This window comes from Cetorhinus maximus, chromosome 1, assembly GCF_964194155.1.
Source record: "Cetorhinus maximus chromosome 1, sCetMax3.hap1.1, whole genome shotgun sequence".
Classification (NCBI taxonomy): domain Eukaryota; kingdom Metazoa; phylum Chordata; class Chondrichthyes; order Lamniformes; family Cetorhinidae; genus Cetorhinus; species Cetorhinus maximus.
Window position 1 is genome coordinate 85,240,488 of NC_135879.1, and position 23,621 is coordinate 85,264,108.

General features: G+C 42.4%; 1 protein-coding gene across 2 annotated transcripts in view; it reads left to right on the forward strand.

Moving 5' to 3' along the window:
• The window catches only part of mettl14 (methyltransferase 14, N6-adenosine-methyltransferase non-catalytic subunit), a 76,760-nt gene that overhangs the window by 35,836 nt on the left and 17,303 nt on the right, over nucleotides 1–23,621 (forward strand). For both annotated transcript variants that reach the window (XM_078543160.1, XM_078543169.1), the window contains 3 exons: nucleotides 15,475–15,562; nucleotides 17,558–17,648; nucleotides 21,831–21,972. In XM_078543160.1, coding sequence (XP_078399286.1) covers nucleotides 15,475–15,562; nucleotides 17,558–17,648; nucleotides 21,831–21,972 — 321 coding nt within the window. The remainder of the gene's footprint in view (nucleotides 1–15,474; nucleotides 15,563–17,557; nucleotides 17,649–21,830; nucleotides 21,973–23,621) is intronic.

Consider the following 23,621-nt stretch of genomic DNA (forward strand, 5'->3'; position numbering starts at 1 on the left):
GGCCTTCCCGCTGCCCTCCTGCTCGTGCCCTGAAATGTCCCCAATTATACATGGTGCAAGCCAGGCCGAGGATGGCCCATCCACCTTCACCCCAATTGAGCCCCTTAATTGGCCAAATTTGAGGCTGGAGGGAAGAGTTCACCCTGCTCTGGCCTCAGACAAGAAGATGGGGAGGATGCCTCCACCAAGGGCCCCTTTTCCATGTTGGGCACCCCCTACAAAGCCTGCCCTCCATGGGTGCTTCAACCCCCCCACCGGTCCTTGATCCTGGGACTTAAACTCTGGGGACTGTTTGTAGTCCCAGTCCTGGCCCCACTGCTGCCCTCGGCACTGCTGTGACTATGGAACCTGCCAGTCAGATTGACTGCAGTGCTCTCAGGCAGGTCTTCACCTGAGTAAGGGGCGAAATACCGTCTCCAGCCAATTAAAGCTCCTCGGAGTGATAAATGGCTGTGAGGATGATATGATCAGCAGGGGTGCATCCCATGCTGACTCTTCAGGTGGACAGGGCAGGAAACCCTGCCATCCATAAAATCCTGCCCCATGTCTCCAGGACATTAGTTCAAGTTTCTGGATTACTAGTCCGGTAACATTACCACTAGGCCCCGACTCAGGCAATCCATCCCCTCCCCCCCGCCCACGTAAAATGGTGGCGCCCAGCCAATCACGGGCGGCAATTGGCTGCACGCACACCCGCGTCCCCTTCCGCACAACGCCGCCCGCCGCCCCCCCCCCCCCCCCCCCCCCCCCCAAATACCTCCAACAGGAAGAAAATTCTCCCCTAGGACTTGATGGCCAAAAGAAGTGCATTCATAACGTGACCAAACAGATTGAGTATCAACTTGTGAATCCTTCCAGAATTGCCAATGGCAAGTGGTAAGAGTGGGAGAGATTCGTGGTTAACCATGTGCTGGAAAGAAATTGTAGTCTCTACCATCACTATCCATAGCTCCAGGCTACAATATGCATTTAAGTGTATGTTGTCACAGAAATTCTGACTGCTTGGCGGGCGGGTTAACTCAGTTGGCTTGGGCGGCAGGTGTGGATCGGATTGGTGCTAACAGCATGGGGCTCAATCCCCATTCCGGCTGGCGTGGATTCGGGACCTACCTCCTTGCCCTACCCATGGTGGAGGTTGTGGTGCTGTGGGTCAGACCTGCCTTCGGGCAGAGAACTCGAGAAGAAGAATACTATAAGCCTCCTCTTTTAACCTGATTCTGTCCTTAACCTCTTTATTTTTAGTCACGGATGGTTCTCTTTTCCTGTGGAGGTTTTATGTCTTAATGGAACATAGATTTGTTGAAATTACGAAGTCATGGCATTTCTTCAAAAGTTGTAAGATATTCTGTAACAACAGTTGAAAACATGAAAATCAGCTTAGCAAATGTACAACATTGCCTAATACTGCTGGACCTTGAGATTCTGTACTTAGACCAAATTCTTTTGCCATGGGCACACGAAGCATTTAGATCTCCACCTGATACTGTGATGTTACTACTAATCTGCCAATGTAACATTGACATTAATTAAGGGAATTAATCCTGGCCGGTCTGTGTATATTGATAACAGTAGAATGCGACAAAAAGCATCAATTCTGATTGTTAAATATCTGCAATGCAAACATACCTAGCGGGGTGATACTCGAGGGTCTCCTGAAGAACTGAGGAAGTGACCAGCTATTTTCAATTACTGCAGCTCAGTGATATCAGGCAGCTTATTACCTACATTTAGGGCTATAGGATTATCATGCCCACGCAGGTGATTTCGTTTCAGTGAAGTTCCAGATGTTCATCTTTAAAACTGAATATTTCCTCCAGGGCCTTAGTAGGTGGGAAAGTTAATTTCAAGCTAACTCATAGTCATGAAACTTTAATTTCCTTTTGAATAATAATGTTTGCATTGTTGTCCACTGGCGATTTGGTTGTCAAAGAGTCCAGCTTTAATGCACTTAGTGGACATGTCAACTGAACTGATACTGAAGCAGCCCATGTCCAAATGCAGCAAGACCTGGACAATATCTAGGCTTGAGCTGACACGTGACAAGTAACATTCGCGCCACACAAGTGTCAGGCAATGACCATTTCCAACAAGAGAGAATCCAACCATCGCCCCTTGATGTTCGATGGCATTACCACCACTGAATCCCCATTATCAACATCCTGGGGGGGTTACCATTGACCAGAAACTGAACTGGACTAGCCATATAAATACCGTGGCCATAACAGCAGGTCAGAGGCTAGGAATCGTGCGACGAGTAACTCGCCTCCTGACCCCCCAAAACCTTTCTACCATCTACAAGGCACAAGTCAGGAGCGTGATGGAATACGCCCCACTTACCTGGATGAGTGCAGCTCCCACAACACTGAAGAAGCTGGACACCGTCCAGGACAAAGCAACCCGCTTGATTGGCATCACACCCACAAACATTCACTCTCTCCACCACCGACGCACAGCAGCAGCAGTCTGTACAATCTACAAGATGCACTGTAGGAATTCACCAAAGCTCCTTAGACAGCACCTTCCAAACCCACGACCACTACCACCTAGGAGGACAAGGGCAGCAGATAGATGGGACCACCACCACCTGGAGGTCCCCCTCCAAATAACTCACCAGCCTGATTTTGAAATATATCACCGTTCCTTCACTGTCACTGGATCAAAATCCTGGAACTCCCTTCCTAACAGCACTATGGGTGTACCTACACCACATGGACTGCAGCGGTTCAAGAAGGTAGCTCACCACCACCATCTCTAGGGCAACTAGGGATGGGCAATAAATGCTGGCCCAGCCAGTGAAGCCCACATCCTGTGAATGAATAAAAAAATAACAGTATTTTCAGGCTTTCAACATTTTTTCCCACATAGCTACTCAGTAGAATTATTTGGAAAGATGTGATTTCAACTGCTGTGCTGATCGGAGCTTTTTAGCTTCAGGAGTCCTTTATAAGCTCTATTTATGAAGATAAATACACATTGTTTCAGGGTCACCTGGAAGATGTGTGAAATAGTTAGAAGCACTGCCTGGATGTTTTTCCTCCATAAAGATGATGAATAATATTTGCATGTTAAGATTTTCATGAATGTGGAATACAGTGAAGGTAATTTTCTTTGGGTATTCTATAAGCCTGAATAGCAACTGGAAAAGTGACAAATTGCAGCAGGTAAGGGAACAGAATTAATAGTAGTTAACTTCACTATTAACTGGAAGTATTTCAGCTGTGAGTAAATCCATTCAGTTTTACTGTATCATCGGGCAAAGTTCAACCAAAATACATTTTTTTTAAAATAAAAAAATCAGCAAGAAAAATCCATCCGTGGCATACTAAGGATGTTAATGGTTTTAGATTAAAAGAAGTTTATAATGTTGTAAAAAAAAATAGTAATAGGTCTGAGAATTAGGAGTCTTTTAGAAATCAGCTAAAGGCCACCAAAAAGTTGATAAAAAAGGAAAAAAATGCAATGTGAGAGTCAAACTAGCCAGGAATATAAAAACAAATTGTAAGAACATTTACAAGCATATGAAAAGGAGAAAAGCTAAAGTAAATGTTGGCCTCTTAGAGGCAGGATAAATTATCATGGGGAATGAAGAAATAGCAGAGTCATCGAACGAATATTGTGTCTGCCTTCATGGTGGAAGACACAAGTTATATGCCAGAAATAGAGGGTAACCTCAGGGCTAATAAGAGTGAGGAAATTAGGGTAATTAATATCAGCAGAAACAAGAACTAGAGAAACTTAAGAAGCTTAAACCTGACAAATCTCCAGGACCTGAAAGCCTGCATCATAAGATTCTAAAAGAGAAAGCTGCAGAGATAATGGATGCAGTGGTTATGAGTGTCTAAATTCCCCAAGATACAATGGTCTCAGGGGAAGTTAGCAAATGTAACGATGCTATTTAAGAAAGGAGAGAGAGAGAAACAGGGAATTACTGACCAGGTAGTCTGTCATCAGTCGTCAGGAAAGTGCTGGAATCTTGTTAAGGAAGTCTTAATGCACTTTGTCAGATCATACTATAATTTTCCAAGTTGGCATGTTTTTACAAAAAGGAAATCATGTTTGACAAAACTTATTAGTGTTTTTGAGGATGTAATTGTTATGGTAGATAAAGGGGAACCATTGATATAGTATACACTTAGGTTTCCAAAAGGCATTTGATAAGGTGCCATGCAAAAGGTTAACATATTAGCGTGGAAGGAGGATTGGTTAACAGACAGGAAGTAGAGATTAGGGATAATTGGGCATCTTCAGATGGTAGGCTGTAACTTTTGGAGTGTCACAAGGATCAGTGCTAGGGCTTCACTACTTATGTTTATATTAATTACTTAGACAAAGAGACAACTGCTGGAATTTTCTGTCCTGTTGGTGTTGGGCGTCATGGTGGGCGTGAGCAGACAATATGGCAGTAAGGCCAAAAATCGGTTTTGCACTGTCGTTAAACTAGTTTGCGATCATCTGCTCCACCTGTCAACAGCAGGCCGCCTTTCCCATCAGGGACGTCATTTTAATACATCTGCATCCATTTATAAGTGCTGCTTGCCGGAATCATCCCTCTCGCATCAAATTTACCACCCACGTAGGCGGGAAAACACACCGGCCCATAACACATTTTGACAAGTGTGACGTGCAGAAGTTGAGACTTAACGTTAGTGCCTTGTTCACATCGTGGACACCTGAGGAGCAGAAGATGCTGGAGCCCTGCAGCTACCGGACCCTGGAGGAGCAGATGCATTGCGAGCTGAGTTGATTCTGATGGACGTGGCTCCACCGCAAAGCAGCTCATGGAAGGTGGAAGGTCACCGTTGATGTCTGGGGCTTGCGTCGGGTGCCTTGGCCATGGTCTGCTACGGATGATCGTCGAGGGGTTGGAGAAGAAGGTCTAGGTTTGACTGGGAGAGGAAGGTGTACCAGGTTGGGGGGTGGGACGGGGAACAATGGTGACAGGGTGGGGGGGGTTGAGGTTTTGGGAGGGCAAAGAGGGTGTAATGGGGGAGAATGCAGCAACTGAGGAGGTAGGTGTAAGGGAAGGAGTCTGGGTGGTTGGGGGGGAGGGTGCAGGAGACGCAGGAGTAAGGCGGTGGGGGAAGGCTAGGTGAATGTGCAAGGGAGGGGTCTGTGGAGTCAGTAACTGCCTTCTGGGGAGCGAAATGGGGGTGGGCGTGGTAGGAAATGGTCAGAATAAGAGAAGGCAGAGTGAGCCAGTAGGATGGGAAGGTGAAGGTGCGATGGTAGTGGTAGAAGGGACGGAGAGGGTGATTGGTGGGGACTTGGAGGTAGACACAGACCCTGGGGGTGGGAAGGAGGAGATTGGGGTAGTCAACGTGGATGGGGGTGGGATTCTTGGGGAGACTGGGAACGTGCACATTCACCTGGCCATCCCAGAAAGAAAAGGTTCTGGCTGGTAGGTGATGATGGGGAGGTGGAGGGTGATGATAGAGGGGTCAGCAGTGATGGAGGAAAGGACATGGGTGACTGGGGGAGGGGAAAGGAGGGGGGAGCTAAAGACATACTTAACCACCATGCTTCTAAAATTGAAAGTGGAAGGAGCCTCATGTTGGGCGGGCTCAGGTGCCACGTGGGTTTGCGATCAGTGGGTGGACAGAGATGCAGGCTAGCTCAGATGGATAACTGAAAGAGAACCCCAGCAGGCAACATTGAAAATGCTCGGGACATTATAAGACCGTAATACATAGGAGTAGAAGTAGGCCATTCGGCCCATCAAGCCTGCTCTGCCATTCAATGAGATCATGGCTGATCTGATAATCCTCAACTCCACTTTCCTGCCTTCTCCCCATAACCCTTGATTCCCTTCCTGATTAAAAAGCTGCATGTCTATCTCAGCCTTGAATATACTTAACAACCCAGCCTCTATAGCCCACTGCGGTAAAGAATTTCACAGATTCATTACCCTCTGAGAGGAGAAATTCCTCCTCATCTCAGTTTTAAATGGGTGACCCCTTACTCTAAGATAATGTCCTCTGGTCCTAGACTCTTCCACAAATGGAAACAACCTCTCGGCATTTACCCTGTCAAGCCCCCTGAGAATCTTATGTTTCAGTAAGATCGCCTCTGATTCTTCTAAACTCCGAGTACAGGCCCAACCTACTCAACCTTTCCTCATAAGAAAATCTCTCCATACCTGGGATCAACCTAGTGAACCTTCTCTGGACTGCCTCCAATGCCAGGATATCTTTCCTTAGATAAGGGGACCAAAATTGTTCACAGTATTCTAGGTGTGGTATCACTAGTGCCTTGTATAGTTTTAGCAAGACTTCCCTATTTTTATATCCCATTCACTTTGAAATAAAGGCCAACATTCTACTTACCTTCCCTATTACCTGCTGAACTTGTATGCTAGCTTTTTGTGATTCATGCACGAGGATTCCCAAACCCCTCTGTGCTGCAGCTTTCTGCAGTCTTTCTTCATTTAAATAACATTCGGCTCCTCAGTTCTCCCTGTCAAAGTGCATAACCTCACATTTTCCTACATTATATTCCATCTGCCAAGCTTTTGCCCACTCATTTAACCTGTCTATATCCCTCTGTAGACTGTCATCCTTACCACTTGCCTTCCCGCCTATTTTTGTGTCACCTGCAAACTTGGCAATAATGCATTCACTTTCCTCATCCAAGTCATTAATATATATTGTAAATAATTGTGGCCACAGCATTGATCCCTGTGGCACTCCACTAGTTACAGGTTGCCATCCTGAAAATGCTCCCCTTATCCCAACTCTCTGTATTCTATTAGTTAGCCAATCCTCAATCCATGCTAACATACTACCCCCAACACCATGGGCTCTTACCTTATCGAATGCCTTTGGAAATCCAAATATATTACATCTACTAGCTCCCCTTTATCTATCCTGCTTGTTACCTCCTCAAAGAATTCTAATAAATTTGTCAGGCATGATTTCCCCCTCATGAAGCCATGCTGACTCTGCTTGATTGTATTATGTTTTTCTAAATGCTGTGCTATTACATCCTTTATAATAGACTCCAGCATTTTCCTAATGACAGATGTTAAGCTAACTGGCCTACAATTACCTGTTTTTTGTCTCCCTCTCTTTTTGAATAAGGGTGTTACATTGGCAGTTTTCCAATCCTCTGGGACTTTTCCAGAATGTAAGGATTCTTGGAAGATTACTACCAGTGCATCCACTATTTGTATAGCTACTTCCTTTAATATCCTAGGACGCTACCCACCCAGGGGACTCATTGGCCTTTAGCCCCATTAGTTTCCCTAGTACTTTTTCTCTGTGATAGTTATTGTATTTATTTCCTCCCCACTTTTGCTCCTTGATTATTTAATATTTTTGGAATGCTATTAGTGTCTTCTACTGTGAAGACTGATGCAAAGTATTGATTCAACTCCACTGCCATTTCCAGGTTCCCCATTATTATTTCCCTAGCCTCATTCTCTAAGGGGCCTATGTTCACTGGTCTCTCTTCCTATTTATATATTTAAAGAAGCCCTTACTGTCTGTTTTTATATTATTTGCTAGTTTACCCTCAAAGTCTGTTTTCTCCCTCTTTATTATTTTTGTGGTCATCTTTTGTTGGTTTTTAAAACTTTCCCTATCCTCTAGCTTACCACTAATCTTTGCCACATTGTATGTTTTTTCTTTCAATTTGATACTATCCTTAACTTCCTTGGTTAACCATGGTTGGTTTATCCCCTTCCTAGAAAACCTCTTCCTCACTGGGGTATATGTTTGTTGTGAGTCTTGAACTATTTTCTTAAGTCTGCCATTGTTCATCAACCATCTTTTCTGCTAAACTCCTTTCCCAGTCCACTCCAGCCAACTCTGCCCTCATTCCTTTGTAATTACCCTTATTTAAATTTAGCACAGTTGTTTCCAACCCAAGTTTCTCACTTTCCAACTGAATGCTAAACTCTACCATGTCATGGTCACTGTTTCCTAGGGGATCTTTTACTTTGAGATCATTTATTAAACCTGCCTCATTACACATTACCAGATCCAAAATAGCCTGATCCCTGGTTGGATCCGCAACATATTGTTCTGGAAACTGTCCCGAATGCACTCTATGAATTCTTGCTTGTGTCTACCTCTGCCAATTTGATTTTCCCAATCTTCATGAAGATTAAAGTCACCCATGATTAATGTACTGCTTTTTTTTACATGCCCTCATTATCTCATGATTTGTTCTCTGTCCTGTACTATAGCCACTGTTAGGGGGCCTACAGACTACTCCCACCAGTGTCTCCTTCCCCTTGTTATTTATTACCTCCACCCATATGGATTCTACATCTAAAAGAAATGATTCAAGATCATTTCTTGTTATCATACTTACTCCGTCTCGTACTAATAAAGCTACCCCACCACCCTTTACTGCCTTTTCTTTTCGAAAAGTCACATACTGCTGAATATTTAGTTCCCAGTTTTGATCTCCTTGTAACCATGTCTCCATAATGGCTATAAGATCATATCCATTAACCTCTATTTGTGCCATTAATTTATTTATTTTGTTCCGAATACTACGTGCATTTAAGTAAAGAACTATTAATTTTGCCTTTTTACCATTTTTTCCCCCCTTTGACCCTATTTGCTGCTTTTTTTTAATGTTTGTACACTCTGTCCCTTCCTGTCACACTCTGGGTATTATTACCTAAATAGCTGCCCTGCAATGCTGCAATATCCTTTTGCTTTGTGAGCCAATGTGTCCCTTCTCCAGAACCCTCTCCCTCCCTATTTAGTTTAAAGCCCTCTCTACAGCCCTAGTTATTCGATTCGCCAGGACACTGTGCCCGGTGCGTTTCAAGTGAAGCCCGTCCCACCGGAACAGCTGCCTTCTACCCCAGTACTGGTTCTAGTGCCCCATGAACTGAAACCCATTCCTCCCATGTTAATCTTTGAGCTATTCATTTAACTCCTTCACTTTATTTACCCTATACCAGTTTGCCCATGGCCCAGGTAGTAATACCTTTGAGGCTCTGCTTTTTAATTTAGCTCCTAACTATTCAAATTCTTTAAGCAGAACTTCCTTTCTAGTCCTGTCAATGTCATTGGTACCACCGTGGACAATGACAACTGGATCCCTCCCCTCTCACTCCAAGTTCCTTTGCAGTTCTGAGGAGATGTCCTTAACCCTGGCACCAGGCAGGCAACACAGCCTTTGGGACTCATGCTTATGGCTGCAGAGAACAGTATCTATCCCCTAATTGTACTGTCCCCTACCACTACTACGTTGCTATTTCCTCCCCCTACTTGAATGTCTCTCTATACCACGGTGCTGTGGTCAGTTCACTTATCCTCCCTGTAGACCCTGTTCTCATCCACACAACTTGTAAGAACCTTGTAACTGTTGGACAATTGCAGGGGCCGAGGCTCCTGGAACACTACCCTCTGGGGTCCCCATACCTGCCTCACCTGCAGTCACACCCTCCTGACCCTGATCACAGACCAAATTTGAATTACCTAGCCTGAGGAGTATGACCGCCTCCTGGAGCAAAGTGCTCAGGTAACTTTCCCCCTCTCTGATGTGGCACAATGTCTGCAACTCGGGCTCCAGCTCCTCAACTTGGATCTGAAGTTCCTCGAGCTGCAGACACTTACTATAGATGCGTTGGCTCTGGATCACGTTGGTGTCAAGCAGCTCCCACATGCTGCAGCAGCAGCAACACATCATCTGTCCTGCCATTGCTATCATATTTTACTTAATTTATTAATTAATTATTCTAGTATCCCCGTTCTTTACACTTTATTGTAATTATTTTTTTACACCAGTATCAATCTTCTACTTAACAAGCTATTTTTAAGAAAAAGAGAGGAAAAAAGACTAGAGGCCTAAACACGAACTAAAGACCTTACTTTTACTTTAAAGAATAGAAATACTCACCAATCCTACCCTCCAATCAGCTGCTTTCCCTGCACTTGTGTCACGTTGTGGTTCGTGACGTCACTCCGCCGCTGGTCTAACTTAACTTTCCCCTCTCTTTTTAAATGTAGTCGCCATGCTCTTTTTTAAAAATGCGGCCTCCCCGCTCTTATTTTAAAATGTGGCCTCCCCGCTCTTTTTTTAAAATGCCATCTCCCTGCTCTTTTTCTAAAATGCGGCCTCCCTGCTCTCCGTACTCTTTTAAAAATTTGTAGCTGTAATCTGACCACACACATCACGACATAATTGTCACTGCTGACCCAAATAACTTCTCCTATTCCTATGAATAAATTTCAGATGATTCCTTGGGTGGTATTTAATGGAGATGTCAGGGGTATCGCTAACTGGCTGGAGAGCCATGTAGAGCCTGCATCGCCTCTTTTGAGATGAGTGTGTTAGAGGAAGAATCTGCAAGTGTGGGAAAATGCTTGCACTGGCTCCAAAAGGCCCTGCCCCACACTCGCTCCTCCCTCCAGAGTCACTTGATCAATTGTAGGCCGGCTGCATGCAGCTGAACCGCTGGTGGTCGGGGAGGTGCATGGTGGGGAATGCAGTGGGAGGACTCGCGAAGCTGAAATGAAGCTGAAAGACTCCATTACATATTATTCAGTGAAAGTGAATGTGTTTTCAAGTTTATAAATTGACAAAATGTGCTCACCTGCGCAACCACTTGTGATCAGAAATTCTTAACTTTTCTAGGCCTATCACTTCTTCTAGATGATGCCCTGAAATCTGCAGCAGAGGTGGAGGAAGCCTGTGCAATCGTTGGCCCCTGTTGTCTCTGATGACTTTGGCGTGGGTCCTCTGGAGCGCTGAGGCCCTGGCTTGCTTTGGCTGTCCTCTTGTGGGCCAGCTGCTCCCTCTGCAGTGACAGAGGACGAAGTTGAGGGGTTCACAGGCAAAGGGGACTCAGGGAGAGGACAGCCTCTGAGATTGCTGAGTGAGTGACCCAGGAGTGTCCAGCTGCTGCTGCTCCTCCCTTCAGGTGCCCGAGGGCCCTGGCCTGACTCCTTGAGGGGAAGGAACACCTGGTGGGACGTCAGGGTGGCCTGTTTCCTTCTCACATTGCCATTGCAGGAACTCGCCCATGGCTACTGCGATGGAGTGCAGGTCTCTGCACGTACCACTTCATCTGAGATCAGGTGGACACACTCCCCCAACTTGCATGTCACTCTGTTGAGGGTTTCCAACAGCTCCGCACAATGTTCCCCCTCCTTCTGTTGATTCTTCACGATGGGTTTGAAGACCGAATCCAGAGGCTCGTCATCTGACTCTGACCTCACAGATGCCTCTTCCCCAGTAGTCCTGAATGCCGGGGAACTCGGCTGAAGCTGCCTCCTCCTGTTGCGGACACGCATCTGTGCGGTGACCACCTGATTGCTCTAGATCTAGGTCCCACCAAGGTCTCTGCGATGGCGGAGGGTATGGTTAAGCGCTGTGGCAGGTCTTCCGGGCTGCTTATTTCCAGTTGTTCAATGGAGGAGGTATCTTCTTGACTGGAGGTGAGGACCTGGATGGAGCTGCGGTACTGGCTAGCTGAGGGTGTCAGTCGCTTGGCAGTGCTCCCTGTGAACCAAGGTAGATATAATTATGGCAGCAGAGTCAAAAGCAGGAGAGAGAGCACTTAGTTGTGTTGAGAGAGGGATGATGTCATGCAGGTTCCTCATGTGGGTGTTCACCGCCAGCCTCTCCGTTGTTGCAGGTATGGTCCACGTCCTCATCAGTCAGCACGACGTCACGCTTCTCAACATGATTGAGGGGCCTAAGGTAGGCTCCTCCACCCACAGTCTGGAGCTTCTCCCTGCTGTTGTGAGCCAGCTTCTCCTGCATGAAAACAGACGGAGAGAGATTGTGAGCAGGGGACAAGGCACTGCATGGAATGTTTCTGTGGTGAGCAGAGCCATGGACGGAATGAGGACACGAGCTCCAGAGGATATGAGCCTGATGGAGATGTGAGGCTATGTTTGAGAGTGAGTGGTGTTGTCCCTAGAGGTATGAGATCCCTGTGGGTGTGTGATGAGTTTGTGAGTGTGTGTTGAGAGTGACGAGAAGAGTGAATTACCCTGCCGGATCGGATGAGACCATTCATCCTCTTCTTTCACTGGGGTGGCTGTCTTCTTTTGCAAGGTGTTGCCACCGCCTCCCATGCTGGATTGGTAACCTTGCTTGCCAGCCTTCGCCCAGAGTGGGGGTGGAAGCGGCCTCCACTGCATCCAGCAGACACTTCAGGGAGGTGTCGCTACATCTGGAGGCAGCATGTTTCCACCCTTTGGTAGCCATCAGTTCCCATCCCTTGAAGAGTGCTAGGTTTTTGTAGGGGCAGCCTTTAAATATGGTACCCGGTTTACTGAAGGCCTGATGTGACAGCAGGGTAGGCGAATGAGAGGACGTCCCACCAGCAACCTGGCATGTTTCCTGGGAATGTATAATTAATGAGGCGTGAATGGGATGATATGGCGTCAACACCCGCCATTGTGGCCAGCAGGTAAAACATCCTATTTCCCACCTGCTACTGCACTTATTACGCATCTGGGATGATTGATTTCGCCCATCAATTAATGTGTCTACGTTTGCTGATGATACAAAGCTAGGTGGGAATGCATACTGTAAGGTGGTCACAGTGAAATGGCAAAGAAATATAGACAGGTTAAGTGAGTGGGCAACAAGGTGACAGATGGAGTGTAAGGTGGGTAAGTGTGAGGTTATTATTTTTGGTCATAAGAATAGACAGCAGAATATTTGTAAAAGGTGTGAAATTGTAAATGTTGATGTTCAGAGGGACTAGGGTGTACCTGTACAAGGAACACAAAGTTAGCAAGCAATTAGGAAGGCAATTGGCATGTTGGCCTTTATGGCAAAGGGAATTGGAATACAAGAATAAAAAAATCTTAGTACAGTTGTATGGGGTTTTGCTGAGACCACAACTGGAGTACAGTGTGCAGTTTTGGTCTCTGTTTGAGGAAGGATATTCTTCCAGTGGAGTATTACGCCAAAGGTTCATTTGACTGCTCCTTGGGATGAGAGGGTTGCCCTTTGAGAGACTGAGTAAATTAGGTCCATATTCTCTGGGGTTTAGAAGAATAAGATGTGATCTCATTGAAACATACAAGATTCTGAAAGGATTTGGCAGGGTAGACACAGAGGGTGTTTCTTCTGGCTGGGGAATCTAGAATATGTGGGCACAGTCTCACGCGAAAGGGCTGATCATTTGGGTCACAGATGACACATTTCTTCACCAAAGGGTTGTGAATCTTTGGAATGCTCTCTACCCTGGAGGATTGTGGATGCTCCATTGTTGAATATATTTATGTCTGAAATAGATTTTTGGCGTCTCAGGGAATCAAGGGACATGGGAAGCAGGCAGGAAAGAGAAGTTGAATCTGAAGATCATCCGTGATAATATTAAATGGCAGAGGAGGCTTTATGGGCTGTATGGTCTATTCCTACTCTGATTTCTTATGCTCTTATGAGGGCCAAAGGCAAGACAGTTGGAATTTTAAAAGTGTAATCGTAAGTAAACTAGGATAGATTTGAGTACCAGAAGGAGTTAGGTTTGGGTGGTGGAAGGGACATGTGGGTGAAAACTGAAGTGATCAGAGTTGACCTAAAGGACATTGGTGACCCATATGAGTTTTTACGAATCCAGTAGGTTCGTGGTCACATGAATGCCACTAGCCTTTTATTCCACATTTAACTGAATTTAAATTCTGCAACTGTCATTGTGATTTTGAGCTCGTGTCTCCAGATTATTCATTCAGGCCTCTGGATTGCTAGTCCAGTAACCATACCTGATGTAGGTATTTACACATATGGAAATCTACAACAATATTATTTGAATCTGTCACTAATAAAATGCATTGCTTTTTAAAATTTATTCATTCACAGGATGTGTGTCACTCACTCGGCCAGCATTGATTGCCCATCGCTAATTGCCCTTTTGAGTAATACAGAACTGAAAGCATTTAAGATTGATACTGAGCTGCTTGCCATTTCAGATGTGTTAGGCTAACTTATCAGTCAGATTCCTAAAAATGTCCTCTGCAATATGAACCAGGAAAATTTGTGAAAGGTAAAGGCAGTGATGAAGAATATATTCTTTTACGAACTCAAAATCCAACGGAAAGAAGAACTTTCTGTTAATGTTCTCTTGAATGATATGGAAATGCAGAAAAATGTGTACATAAGTCATAGGACTTTTAGTACTCAGAGGGAAAAGCTTAAAATGTGGCCTCAGTTTGTGTAATTGATTTTCTACCTTGACTGAAAAACAGATTAATTAAACATGCAAAAATACAAGAAAAGAAAACTCTTACCCCTGAAAGCACAGCAGTACATCATTTTATGATATTAATTAGTATCTTAGAACCATGCAACACTTGAAAAATTATAAAACTGTTTTTACAGCTTAATGGTTTCAGCCTTGGATCAGTGGTAGCATTCTCAACCCTAATTCAGAAAATCATCCATTTAAATCTCACTCCAGGGACTTGAGCAAATACTGGCACTTGAGTGGTAGACTTCAGACTGTTTTAAATGAAAACCAAGATACCATCTCTGCGTGCTGGTGAATGTAAGAGATTCCACAGCAGTCATTGATGAACAGCAGGTTATTTTCACAGTATCTTCTTCAAAGTATATCCCTCAACCAATATCACTAAAAACAGATTATTTCATATCATTATTATTGATGAGATCCTACTGTATGCAAATTGACTACCTGCAAAACAGCAACCATACTTCAAAAGTAACGTGTTGATTGTGAAAATTCTTCTGGAGGTGTGAAAAATTCTATATAAATGCAAGTTATTTCTTTTTCTTTTCCCTTCAAATGCAAACAATGACATTAAAGTATTAGCAGCCATGTTCTCATCAGTCTCACGCTACAGAACATTGCTTGCTACATAGCAAATATTCTCTTGTAATTGCACAGCCATTAACAAGCAATGGACCCTAATTATCCATTCAAATGATAGCTGCTGCTAACCTATAATTGGGGAGCAGCTGGGGGTGGGGTAGCAGAAAGGAAAGAAAGAAAATTGGATTATGAAGTGTGATTTATTTGTGCAGTCTATGCTGCAATGTCTGAATTGAAGATTTGTGAACCTTGCTTTTATTAATATTTGCTGACCTGTTGTGAGCTGTTAAGGTATACTATTTATGTGGCAATGAAGGTATTTAGTTGGATATTGTTTATCTGGTTGGCAGACCTGCCTGTTTGATTTGAATAATTATTGCTTATGTTAGATATGTGGCCTATACACTGTACTTTCTGAGATATTTCATGACAATGGTCTAATTGCTGATATTTTCCTTTTAAGAAGCAGTTTGAAGAAATATTAAAGATACAAGTATTTGAAAATTGCCTCATTCAGAAGATCAGTATAGTATATTTTGAATAAATAGAACTCGACAGAGCACTGTGTATACTCAGAGTGCAGAATGCTATCTACAGTATTTTTATGTTGATTTTTGACCTGAACACCCTTTTCATATCAGGTTTATTTACTTAAATTTGTTGTTTTACTGAAAGATTTTTGCTAAGATAGCATTTATTTAATCTGTTCATTTCTCTACCAGGGTACACAAAGCCTCAACCCACATAATGACTACTGCCAGCATTTTGTGGACACAGGTCATCGGCCCCAAAACTTTATTCGTGATGTTGGTAAGTTAAAGCAATAAGTTAAAGCAATAACCATAGTGTTTGCATGGCTGTAAATGGAAATAATAGGGCAGGTTTTTGTGGAATCAGGAAAACTCTGCAGATCTTTAAAAATGGTGTGTGGGACCTAGATGTGGAAGTCCTGCCCCCATTGCCAACAGATCCAGTTTTTGGCCAGGAATGGGGAGGGGTGTGATTCTCAGAGGAGCTAACACCAAACTTAGCAGGGCCACTTGAACTCTGTGCTAAGTTGAAACAAATGCTGTTTTGGCAGGCCCAGGCCCTTAATCTGCAGTTTGGGAGTCTCAAATTTATGCAGTGGATGTAAAAGCTCTTGAAGGGTGGATAAGGTCTGTTTATGTGTCATGAACTGTAGCTTTTTAAATCCCCCGCTCTTTAAACATTTAAAAAACAGGCTGAGCCTGTAGGTGAGAGTTTTTTAAAAATTCAGCTGAACTCCTTTGATTGACAGGCTATCTGGTGTAGGTTAGAAAGAAACATTATCATTTGGTCATGCAGTTTAAGTAGAGTTCTAATAAAGGATTAGCTGACTTTGCTGTGGGGTCTGAATAGAAGTGTTTGTTTTTATGAGAGATTAGTCACTTGAGATTTATAAGTTTTGAATGGGTTTCAAGAATGGGTGCTCTTTTCACTATCAAGTGCATAGGAATGAGTGCCATATTAGATTGTTAGGCCCTCGAGCTTCTAACAGCATCTAAAACAACTGGGACGAAGCTCTAGAGAACTGAGTCGTACCTTGGAACCAGCCTGGTTTGTCATTTGCCCAGCCCCATGGTCGCCCAGGAGCTGGTTCTGGGATGAGTGAGCTCGACTCAATTCTAGCCCCACCTACCCGGGGCAAAAATTGGCTCTAATGGGGTTCTATAAACCGAGGCAGGTCTACCAAGTCAGTTTACCCACCTGAATAGCAAGAATCCTGCCCAATATGTTCTTGTGGATAAGGTTAGTCATGGAGAACTGCAGTCATTCTGAGAGTATAAATTATGCCACCATGTTGCTCTAAAAGAATGTCCTTATTGTCTACAATTAGAAAATGATTGAAAAGTTGTATTCGATGGAATATTTTAGTGACACTAAACTGTGCTCCACTTGGATTTTACAGATGTTCCTCGTAAAATTGTACAGTTTTTTTTTGTAAAATGTTGAAAATTGTTACATAGAAATCATTTAGCCTACAGTACAAAATACAAAATTCTGATTTGCAATATGAAAGATAGGATGTCATAATTTGGAGGTATCTGTGTCAGAACAAACAATAAACTTTGAATGCTCTAGATACCCAAATGAGAAATGCAAACTTATTACGATCAGCAGTCACCATTCTGAAAAAGTCTTGGGTTAAATACTTGATGCAGCAGTTTAAGGAGTCATATCGTTTCAGATTTCGAGCTGGTGATGAACCAGGTTTTCCAACTACAGGCTGCTATTTTTGAAAACGGCTTTTTTCCTTGTCAATAAATTTAGATTTGCATAAATTGATGCTGAGGTGCAGGTACTAGGATCATCTAAAATGGTAGAAGGGTGATTCAGTGATTTAGTGTTATAAGCAGATAGTAGCACTAGCAGGGAATTCAGCATAAATGCTCAGCTGTGATGTTCCATCCATATGGACAGAACACACTGAGCTGAACACTCTAATTTCCCAAACTGTGATCCGTGTGAAAGACAGGACATTTTGGGAATATTGGATTATGAGAGAACACCAATTGAAAACACATTTGATGCATGAACACTGTTAGGAACAGGAATGAGCCAAGGAGTCCATCAACATTTGGTTTGTGTCACCTCAACTGGACATGCACGTTTCAACTTGACACTCTTTCAGTTTTATGAAATGAACTTTATATTAAATTAAATTTGAGATGTGTATTTTTCCAGATTTTTAGAACACCAGCAGCCGCAATTCATTGGTACAAATTTCCACCTGATCTAAATCTACTTTCTAAATGTAAATTTGATTTCTTTATAAAAATACAGGCCTGGCTGACAGATTTGAAGAATATCCTAAACTCCGTGAGCTGATCAGACTGAAGGACGACCTAATCTCCCAAACTAACACTCCCCCCATGTGAGTGCTTTCTTGTGGAATTCTTCTTAGATTGATTTTATATAAAATGCAGATGCAGGAAAAATCATGTATTAAATATGAAGTAGTATGTGAAGTGTTACCACTTTAGACTTAAATAAGAACATTATTGTGGAGTAACGTTGCCTCTAAGCTGCTAAACTGCACAGCAACCTGAAAGTCCCTACGAGCTCTCAAATTACTACACGTGCAACTGCATGAAAAAAAAATTAAAGGGTCCTTGCACTTAAAAGGAATTGCCCATTCACTCAAAAACAAAAACTACAGGAACTGTTGCTGTGGAGTAGGTTTTTGAAATGGAAATTCTTTTTTTACCTTATCCCTTCTCTTTTTTTATGCCCTCTATGTTAGATGTTATATGATGGGCCATCCCTGTGATTATTTTTTGCAACTCAAGCATAAAAGCAAGTTCAAATATTTTGGGGAATGGGAAGAGCTTGTATGTGAAGTAATTCTTCCTTCAGACTACTGTTTTTCAACTATATTTGTTACTTTGGTTTGTGTGTTTTGGTTTGTTAAAAGAAAAAAAAACTTTATTTATAAAGCTCCTTTGTTATCTCTAGGATGTCTCAAAGCGCTTTGCAAACAATTGTTTTTAAAATGTGTTCTCTTGTTCTGTAGATGTATATGGCAATCTAATTGTGTACAGCAAGGTCCCATAAACAGCAGTAAGATAATTGGTCAGTTTATCTGTTTTTGGCTGAAAGCTAAATATTTCCTGGTACTCTTGAGATTGCCCTTGCTCTTTCTGGGATAGTACAGTGAGATATTTTATTTCCACATGAGCAAGCAGACAGAGCCTTGGTTTAGCAGCTCACCTGAAAGATCGTGTAACTTGATCGTGTAACATTTTCTTGATACTACACTTCAGTATCAGCCTAGATTATGTCTTTAAATCAGAGATTAGGACTCTAATGCCCTACCTTCTGATTCTGAGGGCAGAGTACAAAAACTAAGCTCAGATTGATGCTTACTTGGACAGATAAATTTGTTTTTATATATAATGTCCTGGATTTTGCGATAGAAATGGTGAACCTGTCAGTGTTCACCACCATTACTCTTCTGAAAATGACAGCAAATTCTGATGTCAGCACACATAGTTAAATGTGTAAATCCAGAAGCTGACGTCAGTGATTCTCCAAAGGGGCACCTGTACTCCTTACCCCTAAAGAGTGCAATCAATGAGAGATCATTGAACTAACAAATTTCCACTGTTACGTTATTAATCTCGCTATAAAAATCCTTTAAAAAATCACACCTTGTGGAATGAGGTGTAACTGGATTTTTAGCCATGTGCTAAGTTCATGATTGGGTAAACAGCATCATGGGATCTGAAAAAGTAATTTTATATTTGCGGAATGTCAAATTTCTTCATTATGATAAATTCCACATATTTAAAAATATTTATAACAAGGTTTATTTGATATTTTAGCCTCCACCTTAATCCCATGTATATGTTGTTATGATCCCAGCTGAGGTTACCCATGGACAAGCCTGATCCCAGAATGGAACCCTGATGGATAGATCCTAACTTTGTTTGTTTAAATATGTGGAGAGTAGCTACTGAAAGAGTTACCAGAGTCAATTAATGAACATTTAACAAAAGAATAAAACATTTATTAGAGAAGAAAAGATGAACTATATTACAATACTCCTTCACCCACAAATGTACCTTTGCAGATATATACAGATTTGTAAAGATAACGCAAGTTAAAAAAGCTATCTTATACTCTAATGTCCACAGTAAGTACACATTCCATGTAAACCAATTGGCGACCTGTGGTCAGGCACACCACATTCTAAAAACCAAGTGACACATACCACCTCAACCAGATACTATGGATCTCTCTTCAACTCTCCCCCAGACGCTTGTCACACCGTGAGTCTATCAGTCTCACTGAACTTTGTCTTTTACATTAGGGTTTCCAATCTCCACTTTCCAATAACTCGCTTTGGAATCTTCCTCAAACCTTTCTCTCAGGCATCTTCAGCAAAGGTTCACCTCCAGGGTTTCAAACTCTCTTTCCAATGTTTCTGTCCCCTGGGTTGCCACATGCATTCAAGCTGTCTTTGACGCTCTCTCTCTCTCTCTCTCTCTCTCTGACTCAGCTGTCAACAGTACACCACTGCTTCATATGCCCATAGCAAAGCGTTACAGACCTTCAGTTGTCTCTTTGGACCTTCTTACCTCTTGCAATCTGTTCTCACTTTAAATCTGTTTTCTGCAGCTTTTGTCCCTTTAAATCTGAAGCTTGGAGCCTTTTTCTCTGCCCCTCACCCTTAGCTTCGGCTGCGTCATAATAAAGTTAAAGGCTGCTTAAATCCCAGAGGGAAACTTAAAACAACTGGCATAACCCATTTTTGCAATTTGTATGTTTCAAGATGCAGGGTTTGAATTCAGTAATAATAAGACCATTGAGTCTCAAGAGGTTTTTATAAAACTAAATTAAACATTTATTAATACAAGAAATATTGTAAACATATACGCCTATAAAATTACTACTATAATAACTACAAACATCCCCTATTTAATCCGACTCTCCATTACACCCCTGGTAAGGCAACAGTAAGTCTTGTAGATTTAAATAGACATCTGGCAGAGCACATCCTGGACAATCACATTCAAAATGAGTTTCTTTCAGCTCTCAGTCCTTGCAGACAGGCTTGGGGCTTACAGGCTGGAGGCGTCTCACACTTGTTGGATCTTAAAATGTCTTTACCTTACATGCAATCTCCTTTCTCCTTTATACATATCTTTTTCTTTGAATGTAAATTTTCCACTGTATCACTAGGCTTTTAACTTTACCTCTTCTAACAATAACATCCTTTCATCCCACCAATTTTTTTTAGTAAGCTGAAAAAATAAACACATTGCTTGGCGTCTTCTAGCTAGGTGTAAGATTTCACCTGCAGTCTTGAATGGTTTCTTTTAACAAATGCAAATTTACACTTTATTTTCTACCCTCCTTATGTTTATCTAATTACCATCTCAAAACTGCTATACGTCAAAGCATCCAGACTAGCTGGTTTTAATCCAATTAAGACACACACACACATAGACAGACCCCACTAGAACTCTATTTAAAAAAATAATTTTGAATAACATTATAGGCATTAATATCTCTACATGATAACTTCATTAACAGGACCTTTTCCAGGTTCCTGTCCCTCCTTTGACTAGAAGATCTTCTTGGGACTTTCTCTTGATCTAGTACCCTGGGTTTTGGGGTCTTTTCTGTAGCTCGGGCCTTGCTATCTGTCCCTCTCTCTGGCAGCTGCTTTCAACCAATTTTAGCTTGGGAGTGGCTATCTGTCCCTTCTGGGTGGCTTCTGTTTGGCAGCTGTCTTCAAAACTGAACTCAAAACTGCTGTTTCTTTAGTTTTTCTGTGTGTCTGTGGGAGGGACCTGCCTCCCTGGGCCCCTGTTGCTAGGCAACAGCCCGGTTTTTCTACTGTTGTTTGTTTAACTTAGCTGTCACAGTCATAAAACTCTCATTAGAAATGCAGGCACCTTTTAAAGAGAAACTAAAACTCAATTTGACCTTTATTAACACACACATACAGAAATACAAATCAAACATAAACTTTAAAGTTAAAATTCATTCCTAACACCCACAAATACAAATATAACTTATTTAAACTATCTCTATTTCTGAACAATGTTCTAATCATTTATTTTACTACATTTAAAATTTTAAAGCGAGGGATAATTGATGCATTTTACTTCCTGGTTTGCTGTCTGTGAAAGTGCTTCAGTGTGATTGGCTGCTTACCCTGCTTGATGACATGACTGCTGCTGAACACCTGGAAATACCCTTGTCTTGTCATGAAATTCAAACTGACACCTCACTGTTGACCACAAAATCCAGTCCTGTGTTCTTGTTTTTATTTTAACTGTTCACTGCAATAGGTATAGTTGTATTGTCACACATTTGCCTTTTTGATTGATAACCTATCTGAAGGTTTGAGACTAAAAGGTAGACCTTACAAATATGTGCTCCTGGCAGCACATTTGCACAGAAAATCCCGTGCACCATAATAGTTAGCACCAAATTCCTGACTATGTATTCGTACTGAATATGTTAACAACTGAGAATACAGAACCAGCAGCAGATATTCATAAAATTTAATTACAATTAACTTTACAATTTATTCTGCAACTAGGTATTTACCAGCTGACCTAGAGACATTTGATATTAGAGACTTGAACTGCAAGTTTGATGTTATTTTGGTGGAGCCACCCTTGGAAGAATACTACAGAGAAACTGGGGTAACAGCTGTTGAGAAGTGCTGGACGTGGGATGATGTGAGTTGTGTACATTTGTTGACAATACTTCATTTTATTTTGTTATGAACATTCTACAAAAGGTTATATTTTGTCTGAAAATGTCACCTTTCTTTCAAACAAAGTTTTATATTCTCAGTTGTTAACTTGCAGGTAAGGATTTGTTCTTCAGTAAATATGAATTTGTGTGTTTACCAAGTGTGATTATGTTATTTAAAAGGTAAATGTTATTGAGGAGTGATTTACTTGAACAACACTGAAGTATAACAAAATCAGATGGGAGGGAGTAACTGACTAATTTCAAAGCTCGGTATAAATGGAAGTCAAAAAGAAGCATGAATAGGAAATAGTCAAATTTCTTTTAAAAGAGCGTAATAAATGGGAGCTTTCTTCATCTTTCAACAAGACTGTTGCTGATCTGAACTTGGCTTCAACTCAACTTTCATGTCTGCTCCCCATAACCCTTGACCCTCGTATAGTTCAAGAATCTATCTCAGCTTTGAATATATTCAATGACTCTGCCTCCATAGCTCTTTGGGGTACAGAATTCCAAGGATTCATAACCCTCAGAGAAGAAATTCTTCTTCATCTCAGCCTTAAATTGGCAGCCCCTTATCATAAAATTATGCCTCCTTGTTCTAGATTCTTCCCGCAATGGGCAGCATCTACCCTGTTAAGCCCCCTTAGATTCTTAGGTTTCGATCGGATCACCTCTCATTCTTCTAAACTTCAATGAGTATTGGCCCAGCCTGCTCAATCTTTCCTCATAAGACTATCCCTTCATCCCAGGAATCAACCTAGTGAGCCTTCTCTGAACTCCCTCCAACTCAAGTACACCCCTCCTTAAGTAAGGAGACCAAACTGTATGCAGTTCTCTAGGTGTGGCCTCAACAACATCCTGTACAGTTGTAGCAAGGCTTTCTTACATCTACACCCCATCTATCTTGCAATAAAAGTTTAACATTCCAATTGCCTTCCTAATTACTTACTGTAACTGCATGCCAACTTTTTGTGCTTCATATACCAGGACACTCAGGTCCCTCTACTACAGCATTCTGCAGTTTCTCTCAAAGTGCATAACTTCACTTTTTCCACATTATTTTTCATCTGTCAAATTTTTGCATCCCTTTGCAAAAATCTAGGTCAAAGGATCTAGCAATGTCAAAGAACCTCTTCTTCATTGTGAAAATAGCAGAGGAGGCCAAAACCTGGAAATCCCACCCCCAAACAGAGTACCTACCATTTCGCGGTGGTGGGAATGGGGACGGGTTGAGATTTGTGTAGGTGCATTTCACAGGCAGTTATCCATATAAAAGAGCAGTTGTTTCCAGTCATGCTTGATTCTCCCCTTTGGGGAGGTTGGAGAGTCTACTGGTGGGGGAGTCTCATGTGGAAGGGTGCGGCAGGGCATAGGGAAGTCTTGCAGCGTGGGTTGTGGGGCGAGAGGGTGGGGGAGTCTCGCGGGGGGAGTTGGGAAGACTCATGATGGTGGGTGGGATGGGGGAAGGCGGGTGTAGTCCCTGGAGGTTTGGGAGTGTGAGGGGAGACCTGTGCGGAGTCCCTTGGCTCTGCACAATAGTTCTAAATTTTTTGGGGTAACTATTGAGGTAATGCAATTGGAACTATCCAAAGTTTGCAATTTAAATCTCAATTTTCGGATGGTTCCTAGT